A 16,257-nucleotide genomic window follows, 5' to 3' on the forward strand; every position below is an offset into this window, starting at 1 on the left:
CAGCTGCGGCTCGTAAACCTGGGCAGGTGAGGGGGTAAGTGAGTAAATCTACCTCTTGGTCTCTGTGGGGCAATGGTTTGGGGGAAAAAAGAGCCCAGGAGATGGTTTAAAACAATTGCCCAATGCCAAAAGCTTGGGGTGTGCAGAAAGGCAGTGACCTCCTGCTCGCCGCCCTCCTGGCCCGCAGCCCTGCAGGGACGGGGCTGCGGGGGGATGAAGTCAGTGTCAGTCTCCCCGGGGAGCCGAGCTGTCCCCTGCCCCGCAGCGGGATGCAGACGTGCGTGTGTCCAGCCGTGGCCTTGCCGCGCCTGCAAAGCAAATCCTAATTTTGTGCCAATTTGCCAGCATGGGGCGGGGGGAAAAACCGCTGCAGGAGCTGCGGGTGACCCCGAGGCGCCTGGTTACCTGCGACACAGCTCCTCCGAGCAGCACTGTGGCGGAACCATCTTCCTGGGGACAGTTTTACTCTCTTCATCCAAATAAAAAGGCTGTTTATAACCCCAGCCCTGCGTGGGCTCACGCTGGAGCACGAGCACCGGCTTCCCCTGGCACGGTCTGTCCCCACACCCCTGGCTCATCCCTGCTCGGCTGAGGTCACCCCCTGTTTGCTGCCAGGGATGAGTTTCGTGGTGGCAGAGGTCGTGGCCACGGGGTCTGGGTCTTGCTGGCAGGATCCGGCCCTCTGCCCTGGGGGTCGCTTCGTTAAGGAACCCATTACTGGACCCATTGGTGCAAATCCCTGTGCCCGCCCCGTAGCTGCCCCTCGGCGGTGGGTCAGCCAGCGAGGCTCTGACATCGGGAAACGGGCACGGCCCCAGCCCCGGGGTATCCCTCCTGGTGGGCAGAGCGCCCGAGGGGAGATGGCAGAGCCCCGGGAAGCCGCCGTCCGAGGGGAAGCCGCGCTGCAGCGCCGGCAGGGGAGGGTTAACGCGCTCACACCCAGAAAGTGATCTCAAGAGCCTTTCCCTTGCAATTTAAAATGCAGGATAGTGCTGCACATTCACCAGCCCTGATTTCAAATGACCCTTATTGCTTCTCCCCACGACCTGTGAGCAGTGCATTACGCCTGACTCTGGTTCTTCCAACTGCTTAATAATAGAGGAGCAACGCTCCTGCATCCCTCTCCAGCAACTCCCAGTCCTCAAGCTACCGCTCTGTTCAAACATTGTGAAACACGTTACCAACGGCTGCAGTAAAAATAGAGGCTTTTAACGGGGAGGAGAAGGGGAAACGCGCTGGGTTTTGCAGCCGGCGCAGGCGTGGGGAGCGCCAGTGGCTCCTGCTCCGTGGTGGCCGAGGGGACCCCCATCGCCCGGGCAGCTGCGGTCCTCCGGCCAGCCGGGAACGATGTAAGAACTCCCTCCAGTTTGGGAGCGCCTCCCTCTTCATTTATGGGAGGGTTTTAACTTTACAGTCTCCTTGGAGACAGTTAAGCAAGTTTTGGGTTTTTCCAGTGCTACAGCAGAGGGCCTGGGAGCTGAAGATGCACAGGGAGGTCTGTGAGTTAATATTTTTTCCTGCCCTTATTGCACTTCCTTGCAGCCGGGCTGAAGCTAATCCAGAGCACGATCTGAGAGCGTTTGGCCACAGTTATTTCCGGTTTTATTTTGTTGCCTTTTTCCTGTTCTACTAAAAGACGAGCCAGAATTAATTTGCTCCTAATCTGGGAAAGCAGCCGGCGGGGCTGACCTCCGCCGCGTCCTTCCCCCCGAGCCCAGCCGGGGTGCGGGGAGCATCCCGCCGGGTGCCAGCAGCGAGCAGGGCTTTTGGCAGAGCCACCCTGCCCTTCCTGCAGGCTTTGGCAAACCTGCCCCAGCCCACTCGCTCGGCTGCCTACGCCCCAGCCGGGCTTCCAGCGCGGCTTGGCCATGTGGGCTGTGTTTGTACACAGATGAGTAATACGGTCGCCCGGAGCCAGCACCGGCGATAACGCAGCATCTGACCCAGCCCCGCTCCCGGGAGCAGCGCCGTAAGTACCGGCCGCTCTGCTTTTCCACCCCCCGCCCCCGCCCCTGAAATCATTTCAGCTCGCTGCTTTTCACGCTGCCCTGGGGATGCCGAGGGTTTGCACGGCATGAGCTCGCCTGCGGGGCCGCGATGGGAGGCTGGGAGCTCTTCAGACACGCCGTGAAAAGATGAAGGTGGGAAAGAGCTGCGTGCGATGGGGACAGTGCGGTGGGGCCGGCAGTAAGTTTCTTTTTCTCTGCCCTCCTACGGCACCGGCGGCTCGTGGCCGCGCTGATCCTTTGCTGAATTTATGGAAGTTTCACTTGGCAGCGTTGTAGGAGCGGGCCGGGGCGCTGAGACGCGGCCGTCCCCGGAGGAGGACGGATGAAAGCACTGGGTCTGGCAAAAAGCTCGAGCACGTGCCTGAAACGCACTGATTTTGGAGAGCCTTAAGCTCATGCGTATGCTCGGAGCTGCCTGCTCGTCTCAGATCCCGAGCAGATACCAGCAGCCACCCGCAGCAATAACAACCTCCTACAAAGCCTCTGTTGTTCTGCTGGAAAAGGTCTTGGCATGTCCCATGCTGCTGACTCCGGTGCCGAGCACTGAAAGGAGTCCAGCTGCTAGTTTTACAGTTCAACTCATCTCTCTCCTTGTGCCACCGTTAAGAAAGTCATAAAAGTTAATAATTAACAGCTAAAATGTTTTTCCCTCTTGTTGAAAGACGTCGGCTGCCGGCTGGGGCTGGCGGGGCCGGCTGTGCCATGGGAGAGCTGCTGCAGCCACGCTCCGCGCTCGCTGGAGCCCAGCCCGGACACGCGGCCGAGGGCCAGTGACAGGGGACGTGACAGGTCCCCTCTCGCTGGAGACAAACCGCAGCCTTTAAGGGCGAAAGCTGGTGCCAGGCAGGAACCTCCCCTGGGTGACCCTGGCACGAACCAAAGGCTCCCGGGCTGGACCTGCAGCCTGTGGTGCCTGATGTCCCCATGGGGCTTCGTGTGTGGCCGTGGCGGGAGGAGGAGGAGGAGGAGGAGGAGGAGGAAGAGGTGTGTTTGCAGCCAGCTGGGTGAGCCCCGTAGGGTTTGTAACCTGCTGGTTGCAAAGGAGCCGTTTGCAGAGGTCACGGCTGCGATGGGCGCCCGTCCCTCATCCCGCTCCGCTGCCCCCGGAGCACTGCTCCCCAGGTGGGAAAAGTCAGCCGAAAGAGGAGGAAAACACGGGACTGCAGGGTGTGCCCGGGCTGCTGCTGCACCCCGCAGCTCCGGTGACTCATTTCGCTCTTAAAAATACAAGTTCTTCGTTAAGCCTGGGCCTGCTGCTTCCCATGTCCCTCCGTGGAGGCAGCCCAGTGCAGGGTGCGTGCAGGGGACCAGCTCCCTGCTTCAGGCGTGGTCTGCCTGCGTTGCACCCGAGCCCACCCAGCGCGGGGCTCCCATCCAAGGGCACTTTGCAAATCAGGACTCCCACACCCCACGGCGTGCCTTTGTGAAGAGCTTGCGCGGCTTCCGCGGCTTCACCGAGATAAGAGACATTATTTTTGTTCCGTCCCATCATCGCCCTCATTTGTGTTTCCATGTGCGGTGGGGATCGGCAGAGCCCCGTGCCAGGCTGCCCTTTATTTCTGGGGCATGCAAATACCCAACGGCAGCCCTCGCTCCCTGCCCTCGCTCCCTGCCCTCCAGCTGGCTCCTGAGGCTCTGGAGGCCACCGCAGGGATAAAGTCCCCTTTCCATCACGGAGAGGTGCAGGAGGACCGAGGGGATCGCTGCGGGGCTGCAGGCTCCGCGTAGCTTTGAGGCGGCACACTCGAACGGCCAAGAAAAAGCTCCTGCTTTAAGCCTAATCTTTAACTAAAGGCATTTCCAATTTTATTTTAGGCCGGGTTTATTGCTCTTGCCTCATTAATTTTTTCCCTCCCTCCCAGCCACTCCCCCTCTCCGGGCACTCCCCGCGCACGGTGGCCCACGGCGTTTTGCCCGTGTGGGTTTGCACTGGAGCTGCTTGGCCACGCAGAGAGGTAGAGGATGGTCTGGGAGAAAGAACAGGGGAAGACAAAGGGTAACGCCAGGGACCTGGAAAGGGCAGCTAAAGGGGGTTTATTTGGGACTGGCAAGGCTCTGTGCAGCACCGGCAATGTGTGCTGATGGCTGAAGCTCAGTGTGTCCCAGTGTGAAGTTTTAGGATGACCGAAACAGCATCTCAGGAGCAGCTCTCGGGAAGCTGTGGAGGCTCTTTCTCATGGCTCTGTGGGCTGGAGGGTTGCAGACATCCCTCGTGAACCTGGAGGGACCGGCACGTTGGCTGTGCGACCAAGCTGACCCGGCACGCCGCGCCTCGGGCTCCCTTCTTGCCCAGCTGCCCCAGGACAGGGAGTCCCTTGCAGGACGGTGTAAGAAATCAGGTTTTTTCACTTTTATGTCACAGGCAGGAGGTGGAGGCGCAGAGGGGGAGAAGCGGCGCTGCCGAAGCCATCAGTGGGTAAGAGATGGAGGCGGTGGGGCCGGAGGGACCGCACCGCGACACTGGGACGTTTGATGGGGAGCAGACAGAAAGGAACCAGCCCGGGTGCTGCCTGCGACCCTGCGTCCTCCCCGCTTCCCTGAGGGGACCTGCCTGCACCCTGCAGCACCCCAGCCCCTGCCCAGGGCTTTCTGTGTGACCTCGAGGTGCTTGGGGGATGTGGGTGCTGTTCCTGCACCACCCCTTGCTCTCTTGGGGTGATAACGGGGTTTCAGTCCCTCTGGGTGGTGGGCACAGGGACATGCCGTGCTTCTCCCCCTGCCCCTTTTGGGTACGGGTGGTAGGGAGGGATCCCAACATCCCCGCAGGGATGGATGCCATTCCCCCTCCCCATGCTGCGGGAACCCCCCCAGGAAGCGTTTGCCACGGGTGGGTTTGGGACCCTGCATGGGAACACTGTGCCCATGGACTCTCGTCTCCCCCCAGGCTACGCATCCCGAGGCCGGGGAGCATCACTTCACCTGTCACGGGGCAGCCCCGTCCCAACACTTCCCCGGCGGGGTGTGAGATGCAGCCACGCAGGGTGTGAGGTACCGCCGGGGCTTGTCTCCGAACCAAAGACATCCCTCGGAGCTGGAGCCCCGACCTGCGCGATGCTGAGCCTCAAGTTACCCCGGCTGCTCAGCATCAACCAAGTGCCTAAGGTCAGAGAGGAGCTTTTCTTCCCTAAACCAGAGGCTCGGTGGGATTTTGGGAGGTGACAGGCGGTAGCAGCGTGCTGGGGTGGCCATCGCCCCTGGGGCTCATCTCCCATGGGGTGGGGACACGGCTCTGTCCTCGCAGCAGGGTCCTGGGGTCTGGAATCATGGGTGCCCTCCTTTTGGCACCCTGCCTTCCTTCTCCTCCAACTGCCACCAGTGCCAGTCCTTGCCTTGCAGGGGTACCAGGAGCAGGGGATCCTCTTCGGGTATCGCCCCCCCAGAAGCTCGGCAGCAGACTGCCTCCTCAGCGTCTTCCAAATGACGAACGAGACCCTAAATATCTGGACACATTTTGTGCCTACCTGGTGGGTACCTGCGGGTCCTCGGCATCCGAGGGAGGAGGTGGTGGGTCTCTGCGGTGGGAGCAGGGATGGGGGACACCCAAAGGTGCCATCCTTACCTTCCTCCACCCCACAGGTACTTCGTGTGGACGCTGGTGGGGCGGCTGCGGGGACCGGGGGGCCGGGAGGACCCCCACGCCTGGCCCCTCCTTGCCTACCTGCTGACCTGCTGCGTCTACCCCCTCGCCTCCAGCTGCGCCCACACCTTCAGCACCATGTCCACCCGCACCCGCCACATCTGCTACTTCTTCGATTACGCGGCGCTCAGCATGTACAGCTTGGGTAAGGACGGGCGAGTCTGCAGCGGTTTCGGTGCGGTGCCGGCCCCAGCACTCCCCCGAGGCAGCAGGAGCTGAAGCACAGGGAGGTGTCAGGGACGGGGCTGAACCCCCGGGTGCTCGGACGGCTTGTATCCATGGGACAAGCAGAAACGGCGGCTGCTTGTGTGTAGTTTCGCCTCTTCCTCCTCCTCCTCCTCCTCCTCCCTGCAGCCTGGCGCTTGGGAAGGACCGTGAAGCATCTCTGACCCCGCTACAAATAATTAGGGGCTGGGTTTTGTACCGGGTAGCCCTGGGACGGAGGCCTGGCTGTGTGACACTCTCCGGTATTTGTTGTAAATAGAATAAGAAGGAAGAAAAGCTCCCACATGAAAGGCAAATGCTGTCGATGAAGCGGGTGGCCCCTCGTGGGGGCAAGCCTGGGGTAAGCAGCAGCAGCAGCCAGGGTTTTCTCACGGCACAATGCACCTCCGGCTCCTCACGGAAGGGTGTTGGCAGGAGCTGGCCATCAGCGCCCTGCCTCATGCTCCCCTTCGCTATTTAGCTGCTCGTCTACCTTAATTCCTACCTCCCTTCCCTGAGGGTGCCCGATGCCAAGTGCCAGTGTGCAGGTCCGCAGCTGCGCCCAGGAGGATGCTGAGGGTCCCGGCGGGACTAACCGGGCACCTCCTGCCTTCCCAGGGTCGGCGCTGGCGTACTCGGCGTACGTTTTCCCAGCAGAATGGGTCGACAGCGCTTTCCACCACTGCTACGTCCCCATTGCGGCGCTTAACACTGTCGTTTGCACCAGTCTGTCCTGCTATTCCAGGTAAGCGTCTGTCTTATCTGCCGTATCATTAAGCATAATTAATTGGTATTATTAATAAAGCTTTTCAGTTACAGGCTGTGTTGTAACAATATGAGCTTAAGCTCAGGAAGGGGAAGAAGGGGACTTTTGGTTTGGGAAACGTGTTGCATGGCAGCACTAGGAGAGTTCCGTGATCAAAAATGCAAAATAATTGAAGTAGCTTTAATTTTTGCAAGGTCACAAGGTGATTCCGGGCAGCGCCTGCCTGGCAGGAGGAGACCCACTGCCAGCACCTTGTCTGGGCTCTGCAAAAAGGGGTGGGCTCCTACCCACCCAACGTTTAAGCGTGTGCTTAGGTTTAAGCACGAGCACGGTCCTGCCAAAGGCTGAAGCGCTCCGTGGGTGCGTTTATAGGCGTGTGCAACAGATTCGCCGAGGAGGAACCTCAGCACTGTCGCAGCCGATTGCGTCATTTTTAAAGCATAAACAGCATTGCGTGCATGGTATTTCGTTCCTGAATGGCATTAGACAGTTTGTTTGGAATAACTCAAACGTCTAAACTACTCGGCTGAGTTCCAGCGACACATGCCGTGCTCGATTTCTGGCTGGTTTGGTTTTTATTTAACTCATGGTAGATACCTCCCTGAAGGCTCTGTTTGTAGAGCACTCGTGTCTGTCGTTCCGATGACACGCAGTTTGCTTTGCAAAACATAGAATTCCTGATTGCACAAGCGGCGTGAATCCTTTGGTATTAGTCCTTCCTTGTATTTTGGGGTGTCTTTGTCCTGTGGTCACCTCTCGCAGCATCACGTAGCCCCGGGGGGGGCCTTTCCTCCCCCGCTGCCTCGGCCCGGGCAGCCCCCCAGGACCCCCTCCAGCACAGGGCTGTGTTTCGATGCTGCTGCCTCGGCAGGGAGGAAGATGCTCCCACGCCCTGGCAAACACAGCGGGAAGAAATCACGCTGCCCGCTGGCTCGGTCTGCGGCAGGGTGGGACGCAGCTGCGCATCGCCGCGTCTTCCCGAGAGGGAGTGCTGAGCTCTCGGTATTCCCTACGGATCCTGTAAATTTGGCTCCTTTCAGTGTCTGTCGAGTAGGGGAGGACTGACTCGCCTTTTGGTCTGTGGGTTAGTCACTGGAGTAGCTCCCTGGGGTGGAAGATTTGGACCTACCCTTGGTATTACTGAGCACTAACGCAAGCTCAAGGATGTCTCTTGGATCACTTGGTGGATGATGCCAGTTGGGGCTTGGGATTTTTCCCTTATATTCCTCATTTCTTTCTCTTTCTTTTTGTCTCTTTTCCCCCCTCTCATTTTTGTCTTGTGCGTCTCTTTATTGTCTCATTAGGTGGGCTTAGCAAACGAAGCTCACTGACCATGTGCTAATCCTAGTACTTACCACTTGAAGATAACACTTAGAAAATATCAGCAGCTTGAGTTCCAGATTAATTTGGATTGTTTAAAAAATTTCTTGATCTGCAAATTTAATTGTCAGCATCTCTCTACTACAAAACTGTAAGTACAGTTATGTGAAAAACATGCAACTATCGCTGTGGGATAGAATAGCAGTTCCTATCATCTCAGTAATTTCCATTAGAGAAGTAGTAAATATATCAAATGTCAGCCTAAAAAAAAAAAATATTAACAGAAGATCCCTGGGTGAGGAGGAATACCGACTATACCATACCAGTGTGGGCCCGCAGTGCTGCTGGTTCACCCCCACGGTGCTGAGCGGAGCCCCCGTAATTCATCGCCGCACCCCGTGCACGCCAGGTCACGTCCGGGGACCGCGTTAGCCCTGGGGCTGCCAGCACCCGTGCGTGGTTTTGCGCCCACCTCTGCCACGGTGCTTCCCCGGTTTGTGTAGGTGGCTTGTGTCGGGTTTGCACCCCGGGGTGCCTCAGCCACAGCCGGCGGCTTGGGGATGGGGAGGTGGCGAGGCTGGCCGCCCCCGAGACCCCAGCGAGGCCGCCGGCATCTGGGCCACCCCGTTTCCTACCGCAGGGTGCTGCTCACCCATTGTAGTCGCTTCAGCATCACCCCCGGCTGAGTCACGCCAGCCAAAATGTCCTCCGAGGCAGGGGGTGGATGGATGGGAGCGGACCCGAAACCGCATTGTGCAATGGGCGGTGATGCTCCCGAGCCAGGCGCGCTCGGAGGGGACCTGCCCGGGCGCTCCGGCTCCTGCCCGGCCCACCGAGGGCTCGGCAGCGGCACAGCAATGCTGTCGGGGCTGCTCCGCCAACCGCGCCCTGGGCAGGGCTGTCTCGAAGGGCCAGGAGGGTCCGTGGCTCCTGGGAGGGTCCGTGGCTCCCAGGAGGGTCCGTGGCTGCCCGGAGCCTGTGGTCACTCAAGGGGAGAGAGGCGAGCAGCATGCCTGGCCATTCCAAAGAGGTTCAGATGAGGGAAGCGCTCCAGACCCCGGCTGAGCTTCCACACCGTGGCTGAACGCAGCGGCAGAGTACCCTCAGCCTCTTGCATGCGCCCCGTGAAGGACGACGGCAGTATGGGTTGGTGCAGAGGAGGATGCAGCGATGTGATGAAGGCAGGGACTTGCAGTGGGGCACGTGGAGAAAGGCGTTTGCTAAGCTGCCAGCACCAAATTTCATCGACTTCTCAGGAAAATTTTACGATCCTAGATTTACAACGTTGATGAGTCAACAGCAAGAATTTTTGTTCGGTTGGTTTTTGCATCCCATGCCCTAGGAACATCGAATTGCCAAACAGGGGAACACATGCAGAGGGGCTGAAATAAGTGTGTTTATCCTTTATGTGAGACTAGATAACCCTGTCACGCTGAAATGGTGGTGTCCGACTCCACACACCCCTCCCCGTCCCCCAGTGCAGGATGAGCAGCCGCATGAAAGGCTTCTTTCATGCAGGAGGATTTGGCATCTCCCTGCAGAAATCCCCACGAAAGCAGAAAAACCAGTACGGGCTTTTCATGAGAACAGAGTACGCTCTAACCCTCCTGCGTCTCACGCCGTCCTCTGTGACCAGGGCACTGTCCCCCGGGGTTGCCGTGCGCCCGGGCTGCGCAATGGTGGCTCTGTTTTGGCAACAGAAGGGTGAGGGTTGGGCTGGTCCGCGGCTGAAGGAGTGGGAGGATGTGTGGCAAGGGTGAGCACAGCACCGCGCAGCAGCCCGTGAGCGGGACGGGAGTACAGCGCCGGGCAGGTGAACTCCCAGGACGGAAATACAGCGTGAGTCATGCAGAAACACAGGAGAAAAATAGAGCAGGAGGCATCTTCAGCATCATCGTGATGGCTTCAAGCCACAAGACATGGTGGAAAGCCAAACCACGGAGGAGCAAGACGCAAGCTCTTATGCAGCTAGTGGTTCTTGAGCATCAGTTGAATTTTTGGGGTTTCAACCCATATTTTGGGTCATAGAGACAGATCCCTTCTGCTTTGCAGGCAGGTCTGTTGCAGTTCTGCTCACGTTAACCCCCCTGTTTCCACATTGGGCTAAAACCCTACAAAAGCCCGTCTTTCCCAGCAGGGAGGCATCGGAGAGAGGGGGTTTCTGCTCCCAGTGTGGAGCTCCCGTGGCTGCAGCGGGAGGGCAGGGTGACGGGCTGGCTGCTGGAGCCTTCCCCGTGGTAGGGAGCATCCTGACACCCACGGCCGAGGGGCAGGAGGAGGTGTGGGGTGTGCCGGGCATGCCGCCTCCCTGGGGGCAGGTGGAGACACTGCATGGAGCAGGCGGGCTGGCGGCTGTGCCAGCGCATGGTGCGGCTCCCCTGGGCTTTCCATCTCCAGTTTTGTCTGAGTTGTGTTCCCTGTGCGGGAAGAGCAGGGTGGGGGGCTCGGCACACGGCTTGCGACCCAGCTCCAGGTTTTAGAATGGGGTTTTTGGGACCTGGGTGGTCAATTCTTTCATGATTTTGGCTATGAAGTATGTCCTATATTTCAGCAGCGTGATTTCCTGGAGAATAAAATGCAGAATATTACTCCCCATACAGTCACAGGCTTTCCTCCTCATATATAGAACAGTTATAGCCAACGGGCTGCTTCTTCCATTGTAATGGTGATGTCGTTAAAAAGTAACTTGTTAAATTAATTTACTCTGCATTTTCAGTAACCCTCTCCGTGCATTCTCTGAAATGACAATTGCAAAGTCTTGGCCAGATGTAAAAAAAAAAGACGCTGCGACATGTCGTGCGTTTCAGATGGGAGCTGCGAAACAGCTTAATGAACAAAGAGGGGCGATGACAGCCTGAATGCTGCACTACCTACAAAGCCTTCCAAGCCAAGGCAGATGTGTTCTCCTTGATGGCTGTGCTCAGAAAGCTTGGTTTCGAAACCGAGAGCGAAAACTCAGTTAAAAACAACTGCAGGGGCAGCAGCTGTTTAAAGCCCAGCTCTGTTCCTAGCTGCTGATGGGTAATGGCTGACAGGCAATGGTTAAAGAAGCAAAATCAGCCACGCCGGGATGGTGTAAAAAAGGTTCTTTTCAGGGCGGCAGAGATGCACCTGCGACAGCCAGAGCATGTAACAGGGGAGGGTGGCCCCTAAATCCTTTCTCCCCCAGCTCAGGGCTCAGCCAGGGAAGGTTCAGCCACGTGAGCTCAGGGAGGTCGCAGCTTTAATACTCTCAGCACACAAAAACCACGTTGCTGTGGCTGAATTCACGGCTGTCCAAGGGGAAATGTATGTGCAGCCTATATACTGCAGGGCACGGCCCCCAGCAAACTGCTGGCAAACAGGATCCAGCCCTTACGTTGGCCTAATCAGCCGTGCTGTGCCATGTGAAATACCTTCTCTGTTTTCCTCTAGGTTTCTGGAGGTGGAGCAGCCCACGTTCAGCAAGGCTTCCCGCATGCTGGCCTTCGTGTACCCGTACCTCTTCGACAGCATCCCTCTCTTCTACAGGGTATGCCTCCCGCAGCCCACAGTCACAGCACCGAGACATTTGCGTGCTGCAGGGTGGGAAATATCAGCTGCTTCATCTTTGTCTGAAAATATTTGGGAAAATATGCCAGCCCTTTTATTTTTTTCTTCTTAAAGGAAAACAAACTCCGGCAGGAAAAGAGATTTGGTTATTTTTTCCTGCACCTATTGACAGGCAGATTCCTTCCACTTCAAAGCACCGCGCTCAAACTTATCCCGTGCTGGAAAGTTACTGCCTTTGAAAGCTTCCTAAACTGGAGCAGGGTGGGAATGTTGCTGCAGGGAGGTCTAAGGACAGGAGGTGCAGGGCTGGGATTTGCACGAAATGGAGGCGGCAGCTCTTGTACTGAGCCTTGGGTCCTGCACCGCTTGCCCTGGTGTTGGGTGAGGGGCAGCCAGAGACGATGGGGGCTCGGGGAACGGCGCCGCCTCCTTCAGAAACGTGTTGTTCCCCTCTTTCCCTTGCACGGTACCCCTGCGTGGACACGTCTCTGCTGCTGCAGTTCTACCTGTGCACTGTGGAGAGCTGCACGGAGGCCGCGATCCTGGTCCACTACAAGCACACCGTCTTTGCCTTCCTCACTTGCTTCATCTTCGCTAGCCATCTGCCAGAAAGACTTGCGCCAGGTCACTTCGACTATATTGGTAAGTGCCAAAAGGCATTGTCTTGTTATTTTCAGGAAGAAAGCGCATTAAAGCAAGGGTGACTCCCAGAGGTTATAATATATTCCCTTCTGGAAATTCAAAACGTAGTTTTACACACAAGATGGAGCAGTCCTGCCTCGGTAAAGTGGGAATAGCTCTGGAAGCGTGCTGTTCCCAAAATGCTTCACAGAGAGTTTCATGACCACAAATCACTCGTTTCTCATGCAAAAACCCTCACATGTGGCACCGTGGCGCTTCACAGTGCCACGTCAGGGCACTGCTGGGCAGCCACCAAGCAGACTGGGTGGCAGTGCCGGCCGTATCGGGGTTTTCCTGGCTCCCCCCCTCCACGCCGTGCACAAGCGCAGTGCTCGAGTGTGCCAGGATCGCAGCAGCGAGCTGCGCGCCACTCGCTTCCATTACAGCCGGCTGCCTTTTGGAACGGAAGATTTCTGTGCTCTGGTGGTGCAACGATAAAAGCCACAGAAATTAGTAGAATAAATATTTAAAAACGCGATGCCTGGAGGCAATGGATGCTATGCAGCAGGTCCGCTGAGCCCTCACAGCGGTGCTTTAATGAAGCCCAAGGAGTTTCTCGGTGAGCGCTTTTGGCTTTGTTGCAGGGCACAGCCACCAAGTTTTCCACGTGTGTGGGATCATCAGCACACACTTCCAGATGGAGGCCATCACGATGGACATGGCCGAGCGCCGCGACCGGTTCCTGCCCACCTCGCTGCTTCCTTCCTCCCTGCAGACCCTCGGGTCGATGGGCATCTGCCTGGCCGTCAGCCTGGCTGTCATCGGGCTCTGCTCCATGTCCCTGCGCTTCATGCCAGAGCCTCTGCAGAGAGAAAAGCCACACGGGCATTAGGCTTCGGGTCTACACAGTATTTATGCTGCTCCATGGGAGAGACCCTGAACAGTACGTGTGTGGTGTGGATGAGGAGGGGTTTATTCGCCTACGCTCTCTGAGAAAATGTTTATTTAAGATTTTCTCGAGAGCGAAATATATTGCACTGGTTTTTGTACATATAGCTTTAAAGCTGGGAACAGATTATGACACACTTTTAATCAAGTTGCTCTTTCACCACAAGAAATATTTAAAATAATCTTAACTTTTTCTGTAAAAGGGAGATAAGTGCTAATACTTTCCAAAGCAATAGGCATTCATCAGGTCTGCCTTATGGAGGAATCAGGGAGGCAAGTGAACATGGCTAACTCCGGTACTCTGGTGCACAGGTGTCCTTGCCATCTTTAGACTGATAGCCAAGACTCCTTGGCAAAGACACGAGCAAAGGCTCTCCCAGGAGCTCTCTAACTAAGGTTTTCACCTTGAAAGTGGCATTATTTTGGAGATTAAAACCTCAAATATCCATGTTACACAGCCTTACACTAAACCCAAGTGCCTGGCAGATGTGGGATTGGGAGAGACTGGAGTTTGCCTGTTTAAAATTCAGCTATTTTTAATCATTACCCGGAAGGAGTTATTCTAGAAGAACTCTCCAGGGGACATTCCTCCAGAATAGCTTTGTTTTGGGTCTGGTTCCGGTGCGTAGGTTAGTCCTGGGAAATTAATTCCTATGGGAGAGCTGAGCTCTCCCTGCGTGGGCGACGCGACCGGCCGGCAGCTGACGCAGCCCCAGGCGCAGAGCACGGGAGGCACTGTCCCCCCCTCCTTGCACCGGTCACCTCCGTCCTGCTCTCACAGCGGGGCTCCTTCTCTAACCTCATTTGTGGCATCAAATGGAAATGGAGGAAGAAATACCTGCGAGGGGAGGACGCGGACTTCCTTACAAGCACCGTGCTGGTGCTGAGTGTTTAACACGGGAGTGAAGCCGCGCTGTTTAGAAACGGTGTTTGACACCTTGTCGAGGGTGATGGCTGAGGAATTCGTGACTGCCAGGTCGAGGCATCCTCTCCCAGGTGTCTCTGGAGGCACAATACTGGGCTAGACAGACCCTTGGCCTGAGGATGTGAGTGATGGTAGAGCCATCGCCTCCGAACCACTCTAGCTTCTGGTCCCACTCGCATAGAAGAATGTTTTTCTTTTCATGAGTCAACAGGACGGGGGTGTTTGGGGAGAATAAAACATCCGCTGAGCAGGAGGTGGGAGTCTGTACGGCACAGAGTCGTGAGCACTGTCGGGTGAAAGGCAGGAGTTAGAACAGCTCAGCTGGTGATGCACGGGGAGGGTCAAACCCTGTAGTTTGAAAGCATTTCTAGAGTTAGACCTCCGCTCGCCCGGCAACAGCCTTTTGCTCAGGCTGGTGCTCCTTGCCTTCCTTTGCTGCTGCGCCTGGATTTTACAGGCAGAAGCAGGGAGCTCTGGAGAGAGCCTGGAGGTCCCAGCCTGGGCCGGGGCGAGGGGGAGCAGCCGCGGGGAGAGCTCGGCCGGTGGCTCCCGCGGTGGGGGTTGTCATGCTGGGTTTACCTTACGCAGGAGGTACAGGAACATGTGATGCAGAGATTACTGCTAGGGAATATTATCAACCTTCTTGATAATCATACGGGTGTATAATTTGTTTTGTGTATAATTACCTCTACCAAGGTATAATTGATGCACTTTTGAGTGACAATACAATGGCTTGTTACATATATTGTGGGAGAAATAAGTCTTTCGAAAAATAGCTTCCTTTTGAAAGCTGACCAAGATTTATATTAATATTTATAAGCACTGGAACATAATTGTTTGTTCAACAGTTTTATTTCATTAAAAGAGAAAACTAATATAACTATCGCACTGATGTATGCTAACCTGATTTGTATAGTTTCATAAAAATACCGTCTGTGAAAATTAATCACTTCAGAGATAATTGCTGATAATTGCAAAGCTTATTTACCTTGTGTACTCGTGTGACTGGAAAGGAATCTGGCTCTGCGTGTGAGACACGACTTCAGAGTCTGTAAAATTTACACGAATCATCATAATTTTTTCTTTTTTGTTTAACTTCTGAATTTGGGAAGTCCTCTCGTCCTCTTCAGGTGAAATTATTTGTAGGAAAACTACATTTAAAAATATAGCACCGTGTTATACATTACCATCGTCCCTCTGGATCCTGCAGTGCTTTGCAGGGACCCTTTGTCTGGCGCATACTTTACATACTCCGTGAGTGAATGTTTGACCTGGAGGCAGCACAGGCCAGCCAGATTCCTTGTTCAGCTGGAGACGGGCCTTCAGAAAACTATTCAATATACTAAATTTTATTCCCATAAAGAAATAAAATCTCTGTGTCAAACTGATACGAGTAAATAATACAGGATATTTATTTGTTGGAACGTGTTGTTTCGTCGTGTGTCTGCACCCAGTCCAGAGCAAATCTCAAACAAAACGATTACCTTTATGGCCAAATCCCAGAGAATGTCACTCATCTGCTCTTCAGCCAAGTGGATTTTACTGCGCTGACAAGCTGTGCAGATACAGCAGATTTTTAGGTCTAACGAGTTCATTTGGGTTAAGATAAAAGGTGAATCTGAATATTCCTGAATAACGCTTAATCCAAAAGGTCCATGTCTTTTTCCAGAGTAATATAATGCACAGCGGGGATTTAAATGAGCTGTAATGAGGGTACGAACGTGACTGCGGCAGGAGTGAGGACTGTCTTCTGGAACACCTCCCCAGGCGAGGCAGGCGTTGCCCTTGGGCTCGCTGCACCTTCGTGCAGCGTGGTGTGCGAATCGTCGGCTCGTTTGTTAAACCACCTTTCCTCCTGCGATGATACTCAATTGTGCTCTCATCCATCCCGCGTGCTTCACTTCTCAGGCAGGTATCAGTACGCTGGGGTTAATTTATTAAGTCCTAAGCGGTCTGGGATCAACGAGAAGCGAGACGCTGCTGTGGCAGTCAGCGGAAGCGTGAGTGGAGTTTTTTGCTGCAAGCGCAGCTTTGGGTTCTTTTATCTGTTAGTTCCCAGGGCTTTGGGAATTCAGTCCGGTTTTTAGAGTGGCAGCCCCACCTTGCCAGTCTTCAGGTGCAGGGCGAGGATGGTGATGGCTTGCGAGGTGCTCCGTGATGGTGGGACAGCATGTGGGGCTCTCGTTCTGCTCCTGGGGAGGTCAGTTCAATTTTGACCGTTGGTACCCTTGATGTGTGTTATGAGAACACTAAGAAATGTGTCTGTTTCAATGCATTTTAAAACACCGTTTAAGAA

General features: G+C 55.6%; 1 protein-coding gene across 5 annotated transcripts; it reads left to right on the plus strand.

Annotated features, from left to right (window-relative positions):
* The first annotated feature begins 1,443 nt into the window (after positions 1 to 1,443).
* On the plus strand, positions 1,444 to 15,383 carry PAQR5 (progestin and adipoQ receptor family member 5). Of its 5 annotated transcripts, XM_075100815.1 has the most exons (10): positions 1,444 to 1,495; positions 1,892 to 1,969; positions 4,372 to 4,425; positions 4,894 to 5,111; positions 5,346 to 5,473; positions 5,586 to 5,791; positions 6,469 to 6,595; positions 11,351 to 11,447; positions 11,968 to 12,109; positions 12,733 to 15,383. In XM_075100815.1, exons 4-10 carry the CDS (start codon positions 5,061 to 5,063, stop codon positions 12,978 to 12,980), a joined length of 999 nt encoding a protein of 332 aa, XP_074956916.1. In that variant the 5' UTR covers positions 1,444 to 1,495; positions 1,892 to 1,969; positions 4,372 to 4,425; positions 4,894 to 5,060; the 3' UTR covers positions 12,981 to 15,383. The 5 variants fall into 5 exon arrangements, with proteins under 5 accessions (XP_074956916.1, XP_074956915.1, XP_074956918.1 ...); XM_075100814.1 differs by lacking the exon at positions 1,444 to 1,495 and having other exon boundaries at positions 1,571 to 1,969; XM_075100817.1 differs by lacking the exons at positions 1,444 to 1,495; positions 1,892 to 1,969 and adding an exon at positions 2,000 to 2,141.
* The last annotated feature ends 874 nt before the right edge of the window (positions 15,384 to 16,257 follow it).

Source organism: Phalacrocorax aristotelis, chromosome 7, assembly GCF_949628215.1.
Source record: "Phalacrocorax aristotelis chromosome 7, bGulAri2.1, whole genome shotgun sequence".
NCBI lineage: Eukaryota > Metazoa > Chordata > Aves > Suliformes > Phalacrocoracidae > Phalacrocorax > Phalacrocorax aristotelis.